The sequence below is a fragment of the Periplaneta americana genome, chromosome 15, assembly GCF_040183065.1.
Source record: "Periplaneta americana isolate PAMFEO1 chromosome 15, P.americana_PAMFEO1_priV1, whole genome shotgun sequence".
Taxonomy (NCBI): Eukaryota; Metazoa; Arthropoda; class Insecta; order Blattodea; family Blattidae; genus Periplaneta; species Periplaneta americana.
In genome coordinates this window covers 142,354,390-142,381,619 of record NC_091131.1, presented here as the reverse complement: position 1 = coordinate 142,381,619, position 27,230 = coordinate 142,354,390, and the positions used below count along the sequence as shown (strand labels likewise).

The following is a 27,230-nucleotide window of genomic DNA, read 5'->3' as shown; positions in this document are numbered from 1 at the left end:
TAAGTGTTTGAATTTTACGTCATTTTCCTTTATGAAACTAAAAAAAGACGTATCGTTCATTACAAATTTCAGTATTTATTGTTGTATCCATTATTGTAACTAAACTAGATTATTGTTGTATCCATTATTGTAACCAATACTATATTAAGTTTCATAAACTATACATAACATTTCAGTTAGCACAGTACATTCTTTTAACGTAATTTTAAAGTAACATTTTATTGCACTATTAGTTCCACTGTATACAAAACCACTTTAAACATTTACAAAAATATCGCAACTTTGACGACCATGAAACAATATGTCATGTCACATCTTGCTCGACATCTTATAATTCTTTCACTGCACAGTTATGTATGCTAAGCACGAAAATCCACAGTTAATTCCCGATTTACCACGAAAATCGTCTGTAGCTGCATTTAGATTGGCAACAGGCCATGATTGTTTGGCCAAACACCTGCATAGAATTGGAATATATCAGTCCCCTAACTGTCCACTGTGCAACTCAAACCAAGAAATGGATTCGGAACACCTCAAAATCTGTGCTTCAGTGGCTGGTCATGATAATATCTTTGAAAAATATTGGAGTGCAAGAGATCAAATGACTTTATTGTCAAACGCCTGGCATTAGAAAACGACAACAACGATGTAAGGTTATGATTGACACTGCGTGGGAAAACTCACATGTGAGAAAACTCAGCGTTACCTTGTCCAATAATTCGTGGCTCCTTACAACTCCCCCGAATCATAAATTGCGATTAGGCAAGATAACACCAACCCTACACACATGTAAGTTCGTGCATGCAGTGTCAATCACAACCTTATATCTCACCCAGTATAAAATATTTTACGATAAATGCATTAATATATTCTAGGTTGCAATGTATTTGACATACAATAATTCGTTCCCTCTGTTAAAATTCTACCACAGCATTGCTCTGGAAGTGCTCAAAGAATATTCATCATAGCAACTATTGTACACTGACCAGAAAAAAACAGTGGATCACTCTGTAAAGATCAAGTCATTGTCAATAAACCACCAATTCGGACAAACTATTATTAAACTGAGTAGGTTTTATGACTTTGAAAGATGTATTCAACATTTTTGGATATGAATATGTTGTTAAAAGTTCATAGATTAGCCACTGTCTCAATAATACCATGAAATGTATTATTTGACATTTTGCATAAATTACAATATTTTAGAACTTTAAAGTAAACTGTAAATAAAAAGTATTTTGATGACAGGAATAAATTGCACAGAGACCAGTCTCATGGGCTAGTGGCCAGAGCTTCTGACTATAGTTCATGAGGTCCCAGGTTCGAAAACACGAATGTTTCCTTAAAGGGGAATGTTCCTGTGTTTGTTCATGGTTTGGAAATTAGGTTAGGCTTAGGTTTAAGACCTCTTTTAGCAATTCTCCTCCTCCATCATCATCATCATCATCATCATCATCATCATCATCATCATCATCATCATCATCATCATCATCATCATCATCATCATCATCATCATCATCATCATCATCATCATCATCATCATCATCATCATCATCATCATCATCATCATCATCATCATCATCATCATCATCATCATCATCATCATCATCATCATCATCATCATCATCATCATCATCATCATCATCATCATCATCATCATCATCATCATCATCATCATCATCATCATCATCATCATCATCATCATCATCATCATCATCATCATCATCATCATCATCATCATCATCATCATCATCATCATCATCATCATCATCATCATCATCATCATCATCATCATCATCATCATCATCATCATCATCATCATCATCATCATCATCATCATCATCATCATCATCATCATCATCATCATCATCATCATCATCATCATCATCATCATCATCATCATCATCATCATCATCATCATCATCATCATCATCATCATCATCATCATCATCATCATCATCATCATCATCATCATCATCATCATCATCATCATCATCATCATCATCATCATCATCATCATCATCATCATCATCATCATCATCATCATCATCATCATCATCATCATCATCATCATCATCATCATCATCATCATCATCATCATCATCATCATCATCATCATCATCATCATCATCATCATCATCATCATCATCATCATCATCATCATCATCATCATCATCATCATCATCATCATCATCATCATCATCATCATCATCATCATCATCATCATCATCATCATCATCATCATCATCATCATCATCATCATCATCATCATCATCATCATCATCATCATCATCATCATCATCATCATCATCATCATCATCATCATCATCATCATCATCATCATCATCATCATCATCATCATCATCATCATCATCATCATCATCATCATCATCATCATCATCATCATCATCATCATCATCATCATCATCATCATCATCATCATCATCATCATCATCATCATCATCATCATCATCATCATCATCATCATCATCATCATCATCATCATCATCATCATCATCATCATCATCATCATCATCATCATCATCATCATCATCATCATCATCATCATCATCATCATCATCATCATCATCATCATCATCATCATCATCATCATCATCATCATCATCATCATCATCATCATCATCATCATCATCATCATCATCATCATCATCATCATCATCATCATCATCATCATCATCATCATCATCATCATCATCATCATCATCATCATCATCATCATCATCATCATCATCATCATCATCATCATCATCATCATCATCATCATCATCATCATCATCATCATCATCATCATCATCATCATCATCATCATCATCATCATCATCATCATCATCATCATCATCATCATCATCATCATCATCATCATCATCATCATCATCATCATCATCATCATCATCATCATCATCATCATCATCATCATCATCATCATCATCATCATCATCATCATCATCATCATCATCATCATCATCATCATCATCATCATCATCATCATCATCATCATCATCATCATCATCATCATCATCATCATCATCATCATCATCATCATCATCATCATCATCATCATCATCATCATCATCATCATCATCATCATCATCATCATCATCATCATCATCATCATCATCATCATCATCATCATCATCATCATCATCATCATCATCATCATCATCATCATCATCATCATCATCATCATCATCATCATCATCATCATCATCATCATCATCATCATCATCATCATCATCATCATCATCATCATCATCATCATCATCATCATCATCATCATCATCATCATCATCATCATCATCATCATCATCATCATCATCATCATCATCATCATCATCATCATCATCATCATCATCATCATCATCATCATCATCATCATCATCATCATCATCATCATCATCATCATCATCATCATCATCATCATCATCATCATCATCATCATCATCATCATCATCATCATCATCATCATCATCGGGGCAGCGTAACTTTGCCTTCCAGGTGCCTCAACTTCAGAAGTGGGTTACAAATAAGTCATTGCCAGGAGAGACCAGAAATGTCAAATAACAAACGGGTGGCATTTCAAAAATAAATAAATAAACTGGACAGAAACATGTTAACTTCATAATACCATAAGCCTTTGTCAGAATGTAAAAATAATAAAGCATAAGCTACAAAATTATTATAGTTCTTAAAAAATAATTAAGTGAGCCACTGTTTTTTTTTTCTTGTGTCAGTCAGCCAGTCAATGCAATTAAATTAAGATCTTACTTTCAACTACTGCTGCAGGAGGCTGCCTGTTTTTGATACGCAGTCCTTTCTCTTCATTTACACTCGAATCTGAACTTTCTTGTCCACCACTAACACTGATACGAACTGATGGAGCTAATGTGGCAGCCATAAGTCCTGAAATAGAATTGAGAGATATTAAGAAAAAATTAAGTTAATACCGTTTTCACATTCTCAAATATAATGTTAGTATTATGTACAGTTACAGCCACAGAGTAGTTTATGATGGTATTACTCATGCAAAGTCAGTCCTATATAAGGACATACTAATACTGTATGTACTTAAATCACACGCATGCAGTCAGATACATTAAGGTCTTAGCAGACCATTTCATTTGCTAACAACATTTTTGAAACCGATCTTTCCAATGATCTTCTTCTTGATCTGGTTGATTTATACTCATACATTAGTTTGTTTCTGCTTCCATTCTCATTACGTGGTTCTGTTACCTTGGAAAAATCATCTACTTTGTTCAATAAATTAAAAATATTAATTTGATTTCAATACTATGATTTCTGACAATCACTTATCCCTTGCAGGAAGCACATTTCTGAAACTTCCTTTTCTTTTTGGTGGATTTCTTAGGCTGACAACATAATGCATCAGAAAAGAAAGTTTTGTCTCAGATCATATGATGTGATGGTGTTTATACACACATTGTTATAGCCAGGCAACATTCAAAACATAGTGCTTCCATTTTCAAGTTCGGACATGACGTCGCTGTTCTACATGACTTAATCCCCACTCCAGTCTGACCGCGAGGAGCATTTGGTTTCTGTGCACTTTGAAATGTATGTTGCTTGGCTATGTGAGGTTGCAGCATACTGCATCCACCATTCATCCAGGTCAATCACAGACTGTCCCCAGCAGCAGCAGCAGCAGCAGCAGGAGCAGGAGCAGCAGCAGTGGCGACAGTAGCAGCAATATTGGTGGTGGTGGTGGTGGTGGTGGTGGTGGTGGTGGTGGTGGTAGTGGTGGTAGTAGTAGTAGTAGTAGTAGTAGTAGTAGTAGTAGTAGTAGTAGTAGTAGCAGCAGCAGGAGCAGCAGTAGCAGTAGCAGTAATAATAATAATAATAATAATAATAATAATAATAATAATAATAATAATAATCATAATAATAATGTTCGCTGATAAGCATAGCATGCACCCTTGCCAAATATACATGCAAGGCCTATTGTAGGAGTAACAAAAAAATTATCTACAAGTAAATATAGTAATTAAAATTTTTTTTCGCATTTTTCAATGTCATAACTTTTGTTTTTGTAGTATATATATTCATGTTAATGTCAGAGGGAATGCCTAAAAAATAACAAAATTTGGATGAAGCAAAAGATAGGACATGGGAAATTTTAATAATCAACAGCGAGAGAATCCCCAAAGGGCCATGTAAGTCTGCTGTAGGGATGTTCAGGTTGGTAACAGGTCATGATTGTTTGATAAGTCATCTGCACAGGATAGGAATTTCCCATACATCTGCCCCTGTATTGTGTCATGGAAATGAAAAGATGAATATGGACTACATAAAAAGATGCACAACATTGGTACAAGAAGATGACATCATACAAAATACTGGAGTGCAACACAGCGAATGAGTTCATTGTCAAGTGCCTAGATACTGAAACAACATATTTGTGAAATATAAAGTTGCACTTGTTTGCGGAATGCATTTCCAATAGGACTTGGGACTGGAGATAGTTGTGCATTCTCAACCTGGTGCTCTTTTAATGACATTTGGTGCTCTCATCATGCGAGTAAAAATGTGCTTGCGAGCATGAACACTCCTGAGGTCCTTTTTTCCAATTCAAACTTTGTTGTACAGCAGAAAAAGTAGTGTTCCTATCAATCCATTATACTATTTTAGCGACCTAATAGGTCTTCCTGCATTTCATGATATCTAATCCCTTTAAATTCAGTGTGGACTTTATCAGAAAAGTCAAGATTATTCAAGAGAATAATATGGCTGCTCATGAGAACTTCAGTTTATAGATCTCCAGTCCTTAGCGCTCAAATATTCGTTTTAAAAGGAGAAATTCATAGCCTTTGGGGAGGCAGAAGATACAAATAGATTCAAAATAATGCGGAGTGTTTCTTTCAAATGTCTGGCTATATTAGGGACAACCAACCTATGCGAAAAAACTTTCTCACTTATGAAATATCTCAAGAACAATGCACGATCATGATTAACTGATTCATATCTGCAGGACTGTTTCTCCTTTGATATCACTAAAATTCTGACTGATATTCAAATTCAGGATATCGTTACCCTGGCAAATGTTTCAACATTTTATTTGTTTATTACATTTATGTATTCATATAGGAGAAGGCAGAAAAAAGGAAAGAATGGTGAGTGCTGGGTTTGCAGTGAAAGACCTGCCCTTGAGCAGAACACTATGAATGAATGGTCCTATTAAACCTATTCTATTTCATGGTGCTCGCTCACTTAGCATCACATGTTGGCAGTGCTCACAATCTTCAGAAGGTTGAGAACCCAGTGCTAGACCATCAAGAATGGCCAACATATTTTATTAATTTTGAACGTATGAGGTTAATGCTTGTTTCATTAATTCAATATTTAGAGTTTTTGGTTTTAATTAGCCTAGTATTGCTCGAAGTTCATAAAATGTGGTAACTCTATAATTTAATATCTGCTTTCTATGGCTTTGTTATGGATTTACGTCAGCCATGTCCTTATCATTTCTGTTATCATTATATCTTGTATAAGTTAACAGTATTACACATAAAATATCGGTAGTAATTATCTGCATAAAACAAATTAATGTATGCATTTTTGATATCACTACAATGTTAACATTTGGCTTCTAGTAATTACTCAAAATCTATAAGATAAGAATTGTTACAATACCTATAGAAGTGGCAGATGAAGGTTGCTGACCGGTTCCAACCAAAAGAGTGGAAGGCAACAATTCTCCCGATAAAAAACTGTTGGTGTTGTTACGCAGCATGTCTGCCCCCTCTCTCATCTTATCCAACACTTCTACAGCTTCTGCTGACAGCATTGCATGAGGATCCGTTGTAGAGGACAGCTGAACTTTATTAGCACGAGATGATCCATATAATGTCTTATTCAAGGTTGCCGAACTAGATGATGATGATGACGATACCAACAGATTTGTCTTTGTACTTGCAGCTTCAACATTTGATGCATTGCCAGATGATGAAACTTTATTCCCACTGCACGAAGTATTTGTATCATCACTGCAACTCATCTGCCGTCGTAACTGATTGCTTGATGAACCTAAACAACATACAGTATTTACCAAATTATTGGTAACATGTTAACTGTTTTCTAAGAGTTATGCAAATTTAGAAATTATAGGGGTTATTCCATGATAAAACGGCAAAAAGTTAGTGACACATTTGAGTCGTATTTCATTGAAACTTCGTGTTAGCATAGTTAGGAATGCTTGAGGGAAAGCTGCACAGTACTTCGCCTTAAATCTTAAAAGTCCTGTCTAGTTAATTTTCATGTTTCTCTATATAAAATAACAGAAAAAGAAATAAAATTAAACAAAAATGAAAAGGAAATTAATAAATATGCACTATCATAAACTTTGAACTTCCCCTTCATCTAATATGTTAACCGTCCGTCTCTGCACACTGGAAACTTGCAATAGTGAAGGTTTTCCCTGTCTTCTCCTCTTATACCTTCCTCCTCCTACTTTCCTCTTTGCTGTGTTTTGCAGGGTATATTTTATATGTTGTCTTTGGCAACCACTGGTATAGATCACTTGCGACATAAATTGCCTACTATCAGAATTTAATATGAACAGTCTTTATTATTTATATGGAAAAATTGCTCTACTAACTATATTCTAAGACATTATATAGACCTCAAAACCTTTTCACAATGTTCTACGAGGATTGTTTGACATAGCGTGACATAGAAATTAAACTAGGATTATTCTGAAACAATCTTAATTTCTCAACATAATATCCCTAAGATTCACACACTTGGTCCACTGGTGCTACAATGCTGCTATCTTTTCCTTTTACACAGATTCCTCGAGGTCGGGGGGGGGGGGGGGAACCTTCTGCAGCTGGGATAACCTCTTCATCTGGCAAAAATTTCTTCTCAGCCAAGTGAGTTTTTGAGCTTTGGAAAAGGAAAGAAGTCTGAGAGGATGCGAGATCTGATGAGTGGGGGAGGGGGTGTGGCCACAATTCGTAGTTCGTGTAGTTTATCAACCATGGTTGCAGACGTGTGAGCAGATGCACTGTCGTGATGAAACGACACTTTCTTCTTGGCCATACCCAGACTCTTCTCGCGAATTTTCCCTTTCAGTTGCTGGAAGAAATTTGAATAATATTCTCCAGTTATTGTTCTTCCCTTTACTAGATAGTTAATTATGATAAGCCCCTCAGAATCCCAGAACACGAACACCATGGTTTTCCCAACCGATTGAACAGCTTTTGTTTCCTTTGGAGGCGAAGAATCACTGTACTTCAATTGTTTCGACTGCTGTCTTGTCTCTGGTATGCAGTAATGCATCCAGGTTTCATCAGTGGTTACAAACCACTTCAAAAAATTAAGCGTATTTTTCTCGAATTTAGCCAGACAATCCCGCGAAATTTGACATCAAACGTGCTTTTGTTCTGGTGTTAACAATTGCGGAACCCACCTTGCGGAGAATTTGGATGTACCCAAAACATTGACTAAGATGTGGCGCACCTGTTCAGTTGAGATATGCATAACCTCGCTAAATTCCCACACATTCAGTCGATAGTCATTCAATGCCATATAATGGATTTTTTCTAAGATTTCTTCACTTGTTGCTATTACTGAATGTCCACTGCGGGAGTCGTCTTCCACACTCTCTCGACCATGTTTAAATACTGCCGCGAAATTTATCACAGTCGAAAACGCTGGGGCAGATTCCCCCAGTGTAGCATCCATGTCTCCTATAATTTATGTTGGACTTAATTCTTTTTTTTTATAAAATATTTAATGACACCACGAAGCTCGATATTTTCTATTTGTCAATCTGTTCGGGGCACTAACTTCAAAATTATACTAAACAAAATGTAGTCAACAAAAAATTATGATTTTTCGTGCTTGAACTAATGTAAAATGGCCACTAACAATATCGGAATTGTTGACACGTTTTCAATGGCACCTATGTGCCAGGCCACGGACTTTTCAAAGTCCTTTCGTACCATCAAACAAGAGACCCATTTCTCTGGATATTCTAACAGATGTGTATTAAGTGTCTCTTCTAATGTGACAAAAAAATCGAATTTCATAAACTGACACACACTCGCTTCAATTCCTAGTAATCATCATCATTATTTCACTTAAAGGGTTAGACAACTTTGAAGGTTTTGAATAAATTAATGTCCCCATTATATAATTAAATCAATAATTGAAGAGTCCACTGCAAGAATGATGATGTCATTTGGAATACATTTTTCAGGAGAAGCAATTGAAAGTCTGAAATGCTTAGTGCTCAAAGCTTAACTGTGATTTTCCGATCATTACTGGACAATGACTATCAGTGTTAATGCCATATAACTCTCTATGTACATTCTATATGTCTTAAGCTATGCATTGACAGTCTTGGTTCATTTTCGACAAGAAAGTGACATCCATCATTCTTGCAGTGGACTCTTCAATTGTAGTAATTACATTACCATTAATTAATTAACAGATATTTTCCAAACAAAAGAGAATTTCAAGTTTATTCAGATATCAAATTATAAAATTATAGAAACCCATACTACTGTTACAATGTCCTGCAGCTCTAGTTTCTTCAACCTGTATGTATAATGTGTTAATGAAAAACTAAGAGTAACTTAAAGTTAACACTATTATAGACTATGGAGGCCCACACGGCAATAGGAGGCTGCAGATGAAGTATGCAAATGTAATAGTACTGTACTACATATTATATCCAAGGTTTTAGATGAATTTCAGATCACAAAGATCCGGCCCCTATTCATTACTTTTCTTCTTTTATGGAAAAAGGACGCAAAAAGTACAAATTTTAGTGTGTCAATTTAATATATGTACCACGAGACCTATTCTCTTATAAAATATATTTTGTCATTACATATTATTGCTGGGTGTGCTACTATACATACCATTACTGGTTCTTGTGGATTCACCAAGTGCCAAAGTTTCTACAATGGTAGCAAGATCACTTGCTGCTGTAGACGAGATAGCTGACAAGTCAGTGTGAGGGTCTCTCAAAGCATGCACTACCACTGAGAGTTCTCCTGCAGGTGTAGACGATGACTGACTCTCGCCTGTCACTGCAACTATTGCTTCTGCTCGTGCAACAGAGAGGACACTCTCGGCAATTGCTTCTGCAGCTTGCTGCAAAACAAATCTGACATTACTAAACTTTCCATTTGAAGTATAAATGTGTATAGATGAAAGAACTCAGGATACATTCTGAAATAAAAATATAGACATTAAAATAAATAGAACACAAGTCTCCAAACTGATGTGGACACAATGATAAGTTCCAGTTTGGTCTCTCACTCTTCTCTTATCTTAAATAACCCCAAAGGCTTAGCTGCGTGTAAGGCAGTCTACTCATCTTCAAACATAGATCAGTAGTACTCATTACACAGCCTGCAGGTTGCATACAGCTCACAAGCACATTTATTGCGGATCTTGAACTAATATCACTATTACTAGTCTTTTTATGAGTTTTTTTTTTTTTAATTTCTGTAATCATGTGCAATTGGAGAAAACTTTGGTTACCCTGCATCATTACTACCAATGAAGGTGTCCAACAACACATATTTCTTTTCTTTAAAAAGTGTAATGTCGTGACTTATGTGCTTATTATGTCTTGATTTAATAATGGGTTATAAATGTTTTTACCTTAATAGACATTACAATAGCCTGTATTCAAATTTTGATAAAAAGTACCAGTATACAAAATATTCTGCGGAATATGTATTATATGTCTTTCTCGTGTTAAATTCTATTGTACCTGGTTAACATGTTTCGGTGTGTATAACACAAGACCGAAATATGTTAACCAGGTACGATAGAATTTAACACACACAAGAAAACATATAATACATATTCTGAAGTGATATAGTGTAAAAAGTTGTGTAATCAAGATGTAAAATATTCTGAATCAAGGATGGAAAAATTTAAAATGTTAAAAATGTCCGTAATATCTGAACAGAAAGAAGATCCTGAAGAATTCCATTGTACATAAAAACTAGATGACAACGAAAGCATCTTACCATGTAGCAGAAATTAAGCCATTTACAGATTCGGAGATTGTAAAGGAGTGCCCTCTAGTTGTACGTGACAATTTATTTTTTAAATTTCCAAATTCAAAAGAGGAGAGGTGAAATAAAACAACAAATCAATGTTGTCATGTTGATAAGATTTTGCAGAAAATTAGCAGTGGCAGGCCCTTCAACTTAAAAATACCAATAATATGTGTTGATTCTGTTACTTCATATTGAAATAATAATAATAATAATAATAATAATAATAATAATAATAATAATAATAATAATAATAATAATAATAATAATAATAGACCAAAATAATTTAATAATTAAATATAGGCTCATTTTGTTGTTTCAGTACTGTGGAAAGCATTGTGGTTCTCGGCATATTACCATTTCTCACTTTTGGCTCTCCTGTAATTTCTAACAAGTACCAATGACATAGTCGTGGGTGAAATATTTAGTCTCCAAGCTTTTTCCAGATTTGCCATTAATGAACTGAATAAGTTAAATTCCCCCATATTCCTTATCTCCAAGTCACAGTGCTGCCAGCCCAGCTCTATAGTGAATAGTTCCTCTTCCCGCAAGCCCCTCTCTTTTTCCCCCATTATACAAATATGAGGAACATAGCCGTCCCTAAAGCACTCACTCATTAGACTAGTAGTTGCAAAAATCTGAAATCTCACTTCTATATCTTCAACTGCCACTTCTCGCTCACAAGTTCTCAAGCCAGAAACTTGCTTCCTCAGTTGATTTAATCAAAATAAGAAAACAGAAGACATCAACGAAGTATTCATCTCATCATTGTAATTCGACTCTCTTAGTTATTTAGACATTGTTACCGAAAAGAAGTTATAAATTTTAACAGGTATTTAAAAATGTGAATAAACTGATTTATTGTGAGTTTTCACAATATCACACCAAACACGTGGAAAACTTTAAACTTGATTTGTCTACTTATGTTCCCTGAGATGAATTTATAATTTACAAGCAACCAAATGTACTATTATGAATGTGATTTTTCCAAGGTAACTGAACATCTTTGTCTGAAGTGTTCTATTTATCAATTCAAACTTGTCTTACTTATGTGAAGAAGGGAAAAAATTAATGTATAGCTTTAATAATGTTCTGGACAAGAAACTACCTCAACTATGAGAAGTATGAATTTACTTTACTTTATGACAATAAAAATTTTCATCTGCAGTGCATGATCTGAAATAGTATGGATTACTGATATAAAGATTAAACCATGCTGAACTTGTAACATCTGTAACTGAGTATTCTCCACGCATGCATACACATCTTTTACCAACTCTAATAAAAAATTAAGCTTTCGATATTACTTCATTCAATTAAAAGTAGAAATGCACATAAAATGAATAACAAACAGTAAAAGGGATAAATATTTTCATATAGTCAATACAAATTACTCGTCATTTCTCAGGAAATATTTGTATCATGGCATGTTCACGGAATAATTACAACATAGAAGAACAAATAAGGAATGAAAATTCTGTAATGTGTTAAATAACACATCTGTTGGAAGAATAAAAGAAGCTATTCTTACTTAAATGCTTTAATGTAACCAATTTTGGATTCTAAAATTTTATACAAAATATTTACAGCCTACAATATCTTATAATCTGGCCAGCTGATTAAAATTTCTAAGTTAAGAGAGAGTAGAGATGAAACAGTGCAAGCTTCAAGTTAAATACATGGCATAACAACCAATGAAGTAGGGTTATCATACGTCCTCTTTTCTCCAGACATGTCCTCCTTTTTAAATAAAAAAAAAAAAGTGTCTGGGCAGATTTTACGGAAAAGGGTGATATGTCCTCTTTTTTTTACTCATGGAAAAAAACTACTTTTAAATACAATCTCGCTGTGTTGCATACAGAATATTAAGTATTCTGCACTTTTGTTGGGAAATATAGTTCAAATAGAGTTGCAAAACGTTATCAAAAACTGTTTTATATTTCAACAAAGCTAAAGGATAGTTTGTCTCGTTCGTCAGAATTTAGTGTGCATAATTTATCTACTTTGCACTCTTTGTTTCTCTCCAGTCACAGCACGTGCTTCTCTCATGTGTGATTCATTGCTCGTTCGTGTTCTGAGTTCCTGGTTACATAACCAAAAAGAAAATACGTGTTTAATAACTTACTTCAAGAAAAGTTCAAAGTGTTTAGGAAGGAGAGAAATGAGAGTGAGGCATGATGTTTGGTTTGTCCACCTGGCACATATATGTCAGTAGCTAATAAAGGTAAGCAAATTTATGACATAACTTTTACAAGTGTCAGTTTTACGGAAACATTTATGGAAAATATAAGTAGGTCTATAGATATTCAGTAGGCCTATCAGAATACAGTTTAATGATTTTTTTCAGGTTCACTGGATCTGGAAGCACATGAAAAAATTGCTAAACATTAAAAAAAAAAAAAGTGTTGAGTCATCATCTAAAGTTACTAATGTTTTTGCTCCAAAAGAAAGCAAGCAGAATGACTTGGTCCATGCAACAGAAGGTACTCTGGCCTTTCATGCAGTGTGTCACCACCACAGTTTCAAATCAATGGACTGTGCTAGTAAATTACAAAAAGTTATATATAAGGACTCTGCCATAGTAAAGCAAGTTTCATGTTCTCGTATTAATAGATGTTAGCTACAGTAGATGTTTTGAGTGGTATTTCTTTCAGTGGCATTGCAAATGCTGGAAGCAATCATGGTTCTATGAAAAATTTTCCCATACTTGTTCAGTATTTTGATATTAAATCAGGTGGGATCAAGACAAAAGTGATTGAAATGAAGTGTACTCCTAATGAAAAATCAGAGACAATTGCTACTTATGTAAAGGACATGTTAGAAAAACTCGTAATTGGAAATAAAGTGGTAGCATTTGCTGGCGACAACACAAATACAAATTTTGGTGGAATTGGGAAGGCTCTGGAGAATAATGTCTTCAGGCACTTGAAAAAAAAAAAAATTTTAATCCGAAGTTGGTGGGGATGGGTTGTCAAGCACATGTTTTGCACAACTGTACAACATGGTCTTTATTTTAGTTTCAACACAGATATTGATTCAATTGCATTGAATATATTCAATTATTTTTCTATTTATACCTACATATAGAAAAAACTAAAAGAATTCTGTGATTTTGTAGAAGTCACTTATCAACAGTTGTTATGTCATTCCAAAACTAGATGACTATCACTATTTCCTTGCATTGAGAGGCTTATCCATATGTTTCCAGCTTTGAAATCATACTTTTTTTTCAAAGCTCTTTTCCTATAGTAATTAAAAGATTCTTTGAGAATGAACTGAGTGAAGCAAGCTTATTATTTGTCCACTGATTGTCAGTCTTCCACAACAATATACTAGAGAAGGAATCAAATTCTGTCTTTGAAACAGTTTCCATTTTAGAATCCACTTTAGATAGGTACACTTCAAGACAGGTCTAATCAGAAGTACAAGTCAGTAACAATAAAAAGCATAATGAAAGAGAAAAGAGAAGAAGGATACTCACAAGAATTGTGATAGCTTAGAGGAGGAAATCACATCTATATAAAGTGCTGCAATTCAATATCTAAAAAAGTGGCTGGTTCAGTATCAGCAATTTGAACCAGAGAAGTGGACGCAACTGAAAAGAGTGCTAACTTGGGAAGAAGATGAAAACTGTATTATTTATCTCCATGAACAAACAAATGTTAAAGATAATGATGTAAACTGCTTTGATCAGTTCTGTAATTTCACTAAATTTGTAAACACCTATGAAAGGAAACAAAAACAATCACCTAGTGGTGTAAATACTTCAATCAGTCTCCAAGTCTTGTGTGCCATTCTGAACTTCTGAAAATTGCTGAATTTATTTTTCTATCCCTAGTCACAATGTTAATACGAAACGCATATTCTCTCTTGTAAATGCACAGTGGATCAAAGACAGAAACAGATTTAATATTGAAAATATTAAAGATACAGTATGTGTGCAATTCAACTTCAAGCATCTAACCTGTGTGAGTTTATATGAATACTTATTGGGAAAGAAAAAATTGTTGAGGGAGATTTCATCATCCACCAAGCATTCTTGGCATGATAAAGTGAAAAAGACAATAATGATAATGAAGTATTTTGTGATTGTGAAAGTGATCAAAATGACTGAACTCGACAGATTTTGAGCAATTATCAGAAGTTAATCATATCCATATAGATAAAGTAAACTGTAAGCATAGACAATTCAATATTTTAGTAAGTTTAATATGTTATTAGCCTAAATATCCATGTTCATTTTATTTTTAATTGTTGTTGGCTGGCTAACCTGATTCCTACATTTGCAGATTTCGAAAAGGCCTTTGATTCCCTGAACCATGAATACATATGGCAAGTGTTAAAGAAATATGAATTCCCAGAGAAAATAATTAGAATAATAAAAGAACTATGTAATGGATGTAGTTGTCAAGTTGTTCACAACAGGAAACATTCTGAATCTATTCCCGTAAAGAGTGGTGTGCGCCAAGGATGTATCCTATTTCCAATATTATTTATACTGGTGTTAGATGATATAATGAACTCAGTAACCAAAGACCATGTGAGGGGTATTAGGTGGAACTTATTTGATAGCCTTGAGGGTTTGGAATATGCTAATGATATTTGTCTTCTATCTCAACATTTCGATCATATGCAAGAAAAAGTTAACAGTTTGCAATCAAAATCAAATTTAGCAGGTCTTAAAATTAATAAAAAGAAAACCAAAGGGCTCCGGATAAATTCGAGAACACCAAGACAGCTTTTGGTTGGTGAACAAGTAATAGAACGTATGAACTCATTTACTTATCTTGGAAGTATAATCACTCAATCGTGAGGAACATCGAAGGATGTTATAAACAGAATTAAGAGAGCAAATATTATATTTGTACAACTTTACTAAATATACGTATCTCCAGAAACATCAAATTAAAAATTTTTACAAGTAATGTTAAAGCCATTCTTCTTTATGGATCAGAGACTTAGTTCTCAAATAAAGCTATCAATGCGAAATTGGAAACCTTTGTCAATAGATGCCTGCGAAGAATTTTGAACATTTTTTGGCTAATAATAATAAGTAACAAAAACCTATAGAGACTGGCAGATGATCCAATTGAAGTACAAATCAGAAGGCGCAAGTGGAGGTGGTTAGGACATTTGTTAAGAAAACTGAGGGAGGTTATTGAAAGACGGGCATTAGAGTGGAATCCTCAAAGAGCCCGAACAGTGGGATGCCCAAGAGGCACATGGAGGAGATCTGTGAGGGAAGAGGTTGAGAGCATTGGAAGAATGTGGAATGAGGTCAAGGCTATTGCTGCCAATCGTGTCCGATGGAGATCTCTCTTTGATGCCCTATGCTCCACCAGGGAGTGAAAGGAACCACTACCACTACCACCAACCTGACAGTAATATGATGTGGATAATTTAGTTTTGCCTTTAAAAAAATGATTATGTTAGAACTTCTGTCGATAGGAAGTGTCCTCTTTTTTATTAGAAATGTCCTCTTTTTCCGTTATGGATGTATGGTAACCTTACCATGAAGGAGCAAGATGACTGGCCAGCTTCTGGCCTTACATCCACATGTCTCAGCAGAGGTAAACGATCATCCAACCAGTGTGGAGGTATCACTTGGTCAACACAAAGATCCCTCAACAATTATAACGGTTTCGAAACCGGATTTCACTACTAGCATAGCTTCCCAAATTCATCACAATGCAGGATAGATATCAATCCCATACACTGGCCGAAATTTCATGAACATGGACATGAACAAGCATGGATTCCATAACATGAGTCCAGATATGAAGCTTAAGACAGTCTTCTCGTCTTATAAATAAATTTAAGCTTTTTAACTTAAAAATTAAATTCAACAAAAACAATAAGAAACAGTATATTCCTCGTCCAACCATTACTATCCTAGGGTGTGGGACAGCAACATACATACATTACATACATATCAGATTTGTGTTTTACCTTGGCAGCGAGATTGTCAGCTGATGCTGCTTGCTCAGTACTGGCCACAGACGTTTTTGCATGATTCTCAGTTGCATCTGGCAGGCTAGGAGTTGAGCTAGATTTTCGGCTCGTGAGCACACTGGTACCACCTCCTTTTGTCACATCTATCATATTTTTACTGCCTTTGCCTAAAATATAAAACGAGCATATTAGCAATAAGAAAAAACAAGCATGATAGATAATAAAAATTAATTTTATTTGAATTATTATGAATTTAATCGAATTACACTGAGACATCTTTCACAGTATTAATGCCAAGTACCGTAAAATGGGGTAACTTTGGACATGCAGGGGTAACTTTGCACCATCTATGAAAAACTTTTTATATAGGTCTAGGAGTGTTTACGCGAACCAAATTTAAATGTTCATCACTTCCACCAATAGATGGTATATATGTACAGTATTTTTCCACCGTTTGTGGTCACAGAATTTGTTTATGGCATTTCTATACCTTAAAAACAGAACGTGTGCATAATTTGATTGAAATATAAATCAAATTAATTATCTTTCATCACAGATGATGTGCACAATTTCAAGATAAGTTATACGTGTATCTGTTTCTTATTCATCCATTTAGACTTTCTAGTTTCGTTTGTGAAGCTGTTTTGTCGACAAATGGTGTTACAGAATAATTTTCTAATCAAGATGAATTTGAGGCTAAATTGGGGTTACTTTCCACAACAACACAACGAAGATTTTTTAAAATTTTAATTGCAATGAAGTTTAAAAACGCTTACTATAATTCACACTTTGTATTATAGCTAAATTACTTGAATTTGTTTTTCTTTTTATTACATATTAAAGTCTCTCTCTCTCTGCTAAACTTCGTAACAATCTCCAAATATGCCAAAAGAAAATGCTAAGAAGGATACTAGGCTTATCATTGAGAGACAGAGTTCCAAACAAAGTGCTACAAAAGATGTCATCAATTGAAGATCCAAACACGTTACAAAGAACACATCACAGCCATAACAAAATTACAAAACACCTCCACATATGCAGAACACATCACAAATGCCAACCACACCTACAGAGATATCAACACAGACATGGAAATACTGCACATCCAACCAAAAAGCCAGAAACTCAACACACTAGAACAATATGAAATATACAGATACACGAAAACACACCCCAACGATATTCTCAACACACAACTCAATTTCAAAACACATATACTCTTTGACTCTACACTACGAACGCACCCTCACAGAAAACAAGAGGTGCCAAGACCACAATGACCAGTTCTGAAGATGACCCAAAATAGGTCGAAACATGTTAACAAGGTACGTTAAAATTTAACACATGAAAGTCTTATTGTACATATTCCGAAGTGATACAATGTTAAATGTTGTGTAATCAAGATGTATGAAAAGCTTACCTGCAAAGCAGGAGCAGGACTGTTAAGCAGTTCAAGAAAAATTTATCGGGCAGTGATTGGGTAAAGTACTTTATGAAAAGGCATAGGGCTCTGACAATTCGCTATGGCCCACATGTAATCCAAAATACTGTGCTTCAAAAACAAGATTTCCAACACTCTTGGAAGACTTACACCAAAGCTTAGCAACAAATGCAACGAAAAACTTCAAATCAGAACTGCAAAATCACTGCTTATGCTCATGAAAGTGAGGGTTCTATTTCCTTAACATCTGCTTTGGCATTGCCACCACCTTCAACACCAATTGTTCCTAGTAACAACACAAAGCAAAGGAAGAAAAAAATAGTTGAACAGCCTGAGTAAGAAGATACTGACAACAATCTCATATTCAAAGAATCGTCAGAATCTGAGCTAAATTTAAGTGAGGATTAAGAAGAAGAAAATGTCCGCAGAAAAGTTCGAAAACCAGTCAAGAAGCTTTGCGGAGAGTTTGTTGTGTTCGGCTTTGAAGAATTAATATTCCCAGGACAGGTACCACGGAATAAAAACAAACAGTGCTGTCATCAAAGCAGTGACAAAATCATTCAAATCCTGCAAATGACCTTAAGAAGGACGATATTATGGAATATGAATGGCAGGATGTAATTGGGAGACTAAATCCACCCAAGAAAAAGTATCAAGAAAGGACTTGCTTATATTCTATTCCAGAACTTGACACAAAGTAATATGTATAATTTTTTACAGTTATTCACGTGCTGTTGCCCCGACTTGTCATTCGAAAGAACTGAAAATATTTTTTAAACAACAGTTTTGAAGAATGTGACCACTTATATTGAAATTTTGTGTAGTTTTTTCAGAAACGTTTTGTCCGTGTTACTATTTATAGCAGTTTTTGAATCTGTGTTTCCATTTTTTCTGTTCCTGATACAGTATACTTTATTGCTTAACACGTTTATGATGCAGTGTAACACCAGCAGTGGCAAACTTTGCATCACCCCTCTTAAAACTCTGATGGTGCAAAGTAACCCCTAACTATAAGTAACTTTGCACCAAATTTTTGGCAGATTATAAATTTCAAAAGACACATTTTCGAAGATATGACTGGCTAAATACATTCCCGTATACCCCTAGAACATATATAAAATAAATGCCCATCTTAAAATTAGACATTTAAAGACTACATACTGACTGAAAACAAATGTTTGACTAGAAAATGGTGCAAAGTTACCCCATCTTACGGTATCATCCACCTTTTACTGTAATGAGACTTGAAAGCAATTCTCTAAGCTATGAACAAGAAAAAGATATTTCTACAAAACTGAATTATTTTTAACTATGCAATGAATATCATTAATAACATTTTCGAACCTTCTCTTGTCCAAAACATACAAGAATTAAAGCCTATAAAACATTGAAAGCTTGGACCATAAGTAATCACAGTCAATGAAATTAAGTTTTTACGAAGAACCACTGGTTATACTATATTAAACAAGAAGAGAAATTTGGATATTTTGAAAAAATTAAATATTGCCTCAGTTTTAGAGAAAATTCAAAATTATAGGCAGAAATGGAAATCTCATATACTCAGGATGCCTAGAACAAGGATACCATGGCAAACATTAAATTGTTGCCCTTTAGGAACAAGATCTTTGGGCCGTCCGCTGAAACAATGGAGTGAGACCGTAACAGATCACTAGGCTTAATACGTGATAGTAGAAAGAAGAAAAAGAAGATGAAGAAATATGCTAAGTATCTTAAAATCAATAAACTCATACTTCAAAATGTAAATGTGATGCTACCTGTTGCACTGACAGCCGTTTTTCCAGATACAGCTGATGTTCCTGGTGCCACAGAGTCGGAGGTGGTGGATGTATCATAGCCTGCTGCCAATTTCAAATCATACTTTCCTTCCGCTCCCATCCGGTATGAATTGGAACCTCCATGATCCCATGTCACGTCAATCCAACCTTTTAACAAATTTAGTGCTAAAGTTAAAAAAAGTGTACAAAATAGGAATTCATGCCTTAACTGCAATAAACGATACTGTTCTTATTACAATCAACCATACTACAGATATGCTCAATGCTTCATTATTAGACTATTCTATGCTACAATTGATGCTGAAAGTCTAACTCCCAGGAAAAAGAGAGAGAGCGGGGGATAGGGAAAGGGGATAGAGAGGGGAGAGGGATATACTATATGTATGTGTGTGTGTGTGTGTGTGTGTGTATATATATATATATATATATATATCGTCTTATATGTGCCATATAAAATGAACGTTTTCCCAAGTTAACAACTAATGTATTGCTATAGAAATATTGTTATTAACGATCTATGAGTCATGTCTGTGAAAAAAACACAAAAGCACCTCTGATGTTGTTCCAGTATGTAACAAGTCATTCAATAGAATAACTAAAAATTCTACAAAATGATAACTTAGACTAGGTTTTATGCCGACTGATATAGCAACAGGTGTACTTCCTGCAATTTCGAAATCATAAAACAATAGGATCAGAATCTGGAATCTGGTGATCAATCTCAATAAAAAGAGGCATGTTAGAAGATACCAAAACTTAAATTAGTTATATTTAAATATGCTGGATTGCTAATGAAACATCTCATCTTAATAATAATGACGATATACTTTTAGTGCACATAAATCCGAAGACTACATACAACACCCTGAAAACATTAGATTCGGTCCATGTTGATTTGCTATGAAGATACTCTGTTTTCTCATGTTCACACTTTTTAATATGCGTAAAATTCATAACTTTTGTTCAGATGCTTGATATAGTTGTGTTAGTTGTGTTCACTAATTCAGAAGAGTAACAAAATATCACTTCAGTCCACTGCTGTGGGTGTGCTTCGATTCCTGTGTTTGTCCACTGTCTTGTGATTTTACTGTAATGTCTATGCAGTGGCCCTGCTGATCCCATGACAAGGGAGGTGTGCATATGTGAGATGTCTACTGTGCTATCAAATGAATCTACCTCCCCTATCTGCAGTCATGTGATAGTTTTTGATTAGTTTGTACAAGTTTCTAGGACTTTTTTTTTTCTCAGAAATTGTAATAAAGTAATCATTAACGAAAGCAGTGATAAACGGTCACTTGAAGCATTAGGGAAGCAATATATTTTTTTTTTTCAGAGGAAAAATTTGGGAAAATGTACAAACCTCAACATTTAAATCCTGAAAAATAGGATGCAATATATACAACTTAATCACAAGTCATTAAGTCCTATAAGATTTCTTCAAGTTAACAGACTTATTTTAATGTGAAATATTGTGCTGCTTTGATGATGCAAAATATTGTATTATAACTATCACAAAAGGTGATCTGCTCTTTTCTATCAGACAGAAGTTCAGATTCAATGGATATAAGTCCGAGATTTGATGATCATATGGTATTTCTCCTGTTAGATTTCTTCAATAGTTTTTTTATCCTCTTCAAAGTGGAAAACTGTCCTTCTACAGAACCGATTGTGGCAGGAGTTGTGACCAGTGAAATCAATGTCAAGAGTTGAGGCATGGAATTTCCAAGGTTTGTGGACGCAAAGAGAAGTAGGATATCTTGAGGGACTTGTTACTCACGTCTGAAGGTAAGTGACTTAATTCATTTTTCGATAGAACTTCATCGAAATAATGATCATACCTTTCCATAAAATTTTTAAATGCCTCATTTGGAAATGTTTTTGAATATGTGATGTATTTTGTTCTGTCCGAGGTGATAAATGTGAATTTGTTGTAGTCCTGAAAACTTGTGTTTATTTACTGCTTTACATTGTCCAGAATTTCATAAAACAAACTTCTGTAATTTGTTTTCGAGTTACAAGATGTATCATGACTTCTGCTTCTGGTTTCGGATAGTCCTACACAGGCTAGAGTATTATCAAATATTTTTTTGAAGCGGTTTTCCATGATTGAATTATGTTGCATGTTTCTGGTATTTTACTTCTAGAGTAGGCCTACACAATATCAAAAGTCTTGCTTTGTCAGTAGGAGAAACGAACATTTCTATAACAAAACGTTATATGGAAATCAGGCAATAGAAAACAAAATTGAAACATGTCTTTCTTCTAACAGCTTTAACAACAAAAATTTATTTAATGTGCTGTATCATGTGACATGATCCCCTTTGGTTTTTCTGATCATAAGTTGCACCAGAGAATGGCAAAGTAAGCAGAGTTAACAGTGCTGATTTTTATTAAGTTTTCTAATATTCGAGTTTAAATTTGTACCAAAACGGAAGTACCTGTATAAGCAACTGTCTCGACTAATTGCTAAGAGACTATGTGAACAGATGCCTGACTTTAGAAAATAAAAGATAGACTTTGCAATATTCTATTCTGAACTTGATGCTAATGTATGAAGTACGACATTTCGGATTCAGGCTCTCTAAGTAGCAATATATGCTACTCTTTCACTATTCTTCGATTAAATGCACTTCAAATATTCCTTGGCACAATGTTTTGCCTTTTCTACCAATCCTTTCATGTTTAAAGTAGAACTGTAAAATTACTTCTTAAATTGGAACAATTCTTTTGACAGGACATTTGAACTTTACTCCTGTCAATAACAAAATTTGTATTATGTTTTTGTTATGATCCCTACATCTTGCAACACAGCTGATGCAATTGCTGCAACTGAATGATTGAAAACACCAAATCAGCCAGATATTTTGCCACAGCACCCGCAGCTGACATTTTTTTTCACATGTAAATGCTTCACTGCCAAATGGACAAATATCACTACCTACAGTCATTGTTTTAATTTAGCATTTAAACTTCTTCTAACAGAATACCAAACAAAGAAAACGTATTTCATTAACAAAAATACAGCACTCAAGATATTGCCATCATCAGTGCAATACACCTACTTACCATTATGAAGTTCCCCTGTAACAGTACCCTCACCAGGGGGATTTCCATCCTGATCTCGCCACTTCCAGTCCAGTCCACGAACAACACGAGCTCCTACCAATAAGTGCTTCAGCACTTGTGTGCGAAGAAGCCGCCTCTGTCTTCGTAAGTTTGCTTCTGCCTCTTTTGCAGCTTTACCTGTAGGAGAAGAATAGATTGTTACACAGTAGTCACCATTAGTATCATGCATTTCAAGGGCTATGTTCGGTTCAAGTTTGTCGAGCGTGACAACAACCAAAGTCTGCTTTGAAGAAGCGGATCTATCCAGCTTGCTCGAACCCGCGCCTTCAAGCTCGCTGGCCTCTCCCACCCTCCCCTCCCATACCTTCATGTTTTTAGTTGTGTATGGATTTTAGAACAAATCTTGTGAACTTTTATTTAGATGTAAGGATAAATAATTTTATTACAAATTTATCACTAAACATCCACAGAAATATACGTACATATAGGTAAATCACATTTTGTTTTAAAAATATATGACAGTTTTTACTATACCAATTACCGACAGAAAGTAGTTATAATTACATTCTTCACATAATATTTAAATAACAAAGATGTGAGACTATATGAATTATGAAAGTATTATAACATGAACACACAACATAAAATAAATTGTATAAGCCCATAAAAATGATTTCATTTTCATACTACACATCATTATAACTTATTCAACCTGTTAATAAATAAAATATGTTTCATTTTCATACTACATATAATTCGTTGTAGCTTGCAATATTCAACCTGAGAATAAATAAGACTATGTCATTTTCATATTGCACATAATAAACTTAAGAGTACTCTACCTGTTAATAAATAAAAAATAAAGATTTCACTGTTATAATTACAACTTGTACTGTCTACTAAGTTAATAAATGAAATAAATAATATCCAACCTACTAAATAAATGTTTTCATTTTCATGATGATATACATAATTATAACATACTATCCAACCCGTTAAATAAAATAAATTCTTTAATTTTCATACTACACATTATCGTCGCACATGACAGACACATGTTCGGTTAATTTTGTCGAGTATGGTGAAGTTCGATATTTTCTGATGTTCACTTTGCAGGAGGATGCCCATCATGTTTGGTCGCCAATACTATGAAAATATTTTCTGTCCTCCTCTCCCATCCAGTCACACTTTCAACTAGCATCGTGCATTATAGGCGTTATGTTCTGTTCAAGTTTGTCGAGAATGGTGAAGTTTGATATTTGCCGATGTTCGCTCTGTCATGTTTGTTTCAGCTTGTTATAAAAAAATTCGCTGTCCTCCAATCCCACCTCTTCATATTTTAACTGTTCAAGGATTTTAGCACAGATTTTGAGATTAGTTTGTCATATGAAATGAGACGATGTTTGTAAAATCTTGGTTGCTGCTTTCATGTTCCAACATTGCAGGACACTATTAGAATACAAAGTTTTACCAAATTCCCAGTGTTTTAAGAAATATTTAAGAAAAAACGTTTTTGGCAAGATTATTTATTTGATAGTTCATACATTTTCTTCTTTCTCCTTAAAACTTCAGTTATATCTCACTGTTCTTATTTATTTTTTCTCTTTCTTTAATTCCTGTCATGCTTTACGTTTTTTCACAGACTAGCTTAGGAAAGAAACTGGCCACCATACCCCATTATCTCCTGGCCTAGTAGTCTCATAAGTGATGCCTTGTTGGTATCACTTGTGAGGTTCAGACCTGTCTTCGGACAGTTGTATAACATGTTAATTATCTGTTCTTATATAGCCCCTGAATATGAATTCTACTCGTTCAGGCATACTCAATAATTAAAATAAAAAAGTGTTAAATGAATACCTCCCACTTGTTATACAAGGCCACCTTAAATAATCGTCGAGTTATTTATTTTTATTTTATTATATCAGCCTGATTGAGGAGGCATGGATATAAAACTAATATATGTCATTAAATATCAGCCCTACAAAACACTTGCTCAGAGTAAAACTTGTCAGAAACATTTTTTAAAGCAACTTTCGTTACGTAATACTAGCTAAAAAATCAATAAACAAGATTTATTTACTTCGGTCCCCCTTATAACTCCTCTTTTAAAGAAAGTATTTTGAATGCCATATAGTCTAAAATCTAAGTGGGACCTAACTTATTTTATATACCAATTTTCGTATAAATCGGTTCAGCCATTATCATGTGAAAAGGTAACAAACATAGGTACAGACAGACATACAAACAAAAATTTCAAAAATGCAATTTTCTGTCTCAGGACCAGTCATTTTACATGTTAACACCGATTAATTTTGTAAAAGCGAAAATTACCAGAAAAATTTAGGTTATAGTTTTATTATTTGTATAGACTTTGTTGGACCGAACATATATGTAAGGAAGGGGAAGACTGAACAAACGCAAAGGGAGTTTCAGTTCTAAAGAGACTTGGTAAACTTGAACCGAACATAAGGCCTCTGACCGGTTTTCAAAAAACTCGGTTATTTTAGTTTACATGGTTCACTCCCACGTACTCTTTGATACCTAAGGAGTAGGGCGAAGTTCGTAATATCTTGATATCCCCGCTCATGTTCGAACATTGGATGACACTAATTCCCATCACCAAATATTTCTTAAAACTGTAAAATAATGTACAAAGTAAAATGTTGTAGACACAGTGGACTATAACTACAATCCGAAACTATTATCAACAAGGGGAGGAACTTTCATAAAGTCACAATCACACCAAGTATACTCAATAAGAAAATGCTTAAATTAAGTAATATATTTGACAAACTGAGCACATACATATTCATACATAGCAGTTCTGTATATATGTATAATGCATTTCATCTATAACCTCTCCTATCCAATTCCTATCATCTTCATGTGGTGCAATCTGAGGACAGAATCACAGCAGCGTAACTGTGCCATGTTGCTACACTAGATAAGGGTGATGTAACCACTAAGTGTATGGTGTCTATCAATAAACGGTCATTTTCTGCAGTGCACACAAAATACATCATTTTTAAATCTCAGAAAGAGTTCTTTAAGCCTCAAATCTAAGAGGAAATAGGAAAAAAGGGGAGACTGGAGAATGCAGGGTTTGCAGTGAAGGACAATCCCTGGAATGAATGAACGAAGCTTCAAATATTTTGTTTTCTAACAGAAGTACAATTCTGAAGTAATACAAAGGATGCACGAAATGTAATGTTCCGTTTCTTTTCACCTCATAACAACGATATTAAGAATGTGAAATTTTAGCCACAGCCTACTATATACAATCACGAAGCTTGGGATGATTTTTTGCCAACGAGTTGCATTTCTCGGGATAGTTGCTACCCGCTTGGAGTGCTGTGAGTACTAGGAACAATAGACTGTGTCACTGCCATCGTTATCTAATACAGGTCGTAAGCCAGACCATGTGACTCGCTTAACCCAATTACGAAGGGCGGCGTTTCAACCATATAAATTAATTGGAATGCATGAAGAGTAACATATATTTCTCTAAACTGTAGTGTAAATGCATTAACAAAATTTAAAACAATGATGAGGGGACACTTCAGACATAATTCCTTGCGAGTGTAATATTATTTTTGGTGTGAAAATTACGTTGTTCGTATGTGTCATACCTGCCTTTATTTCGACTAAATATTGTGAAGTTCTTGTACATTCATTTATGCAAGATTCAATAATTTTCAGTTGCACCGCACGAATATTTAGATATGTTGAAATTATAGGTTATGTTTACTGTACCAGTTGCCCCTTTCTGTCTAATTTTAGTGGTCTCCAATGCCCTGCCACTACATACGTATGTTATGTCATATGGATATTATAGGTTATGTTTACTATATTTAACTTATATTCCTATATTCGCACTTATACAGTATGATTAAACATAATGTCATGTATGACACC

At 34.5% G+C, this 27,230-nt stretch overlaps 1 protein-coding gene across 19 annotated transcripts in view; it reads right to left on the bottom strand.

Moving 5' to 3' along the window:
* The window catches only part of Ufd4 (ubiquitin fusion-degradation 4-like), a 465,356-nt gene that overhangs the window by 118,401 nt on the left and 319,725 nt on the right, over window positions 1-27,230 (bottom strand). For all 19 annotated transcript variants that reach the window (XM_069848281.1, XM_069848285.1, XM_069848292.1 and 16 more), the window contains 6 exons: window positions 23,316-23,492; window positions 20,229-20,396; window positions 17,010-17,179; window positions 9,906-10,140; window positions 6,670-7,062; window positions 3,787-3,921 (listed from right to left, as the gene is read on the bottom strand). In XM_069848281.1, coding sequence (XP_069704382.1) covers window positions 3,787-3,921; window positions 6,670-7,062; window positions 9,906-10,140; window positions 17,010-17,179; window positions 20,229-20,396; window positions 23,316-23,492 — 1,278 coding nt within the window. The remainder of the gene's footprint in view (window positions 1-3,786; window positions 3,922-6,669; window positions 7,063-9,905; window positions 10,141-17,009; window positions 17,180-20,228; window positions 20,397-23,315; window positions 23,493-27,230) is intronic.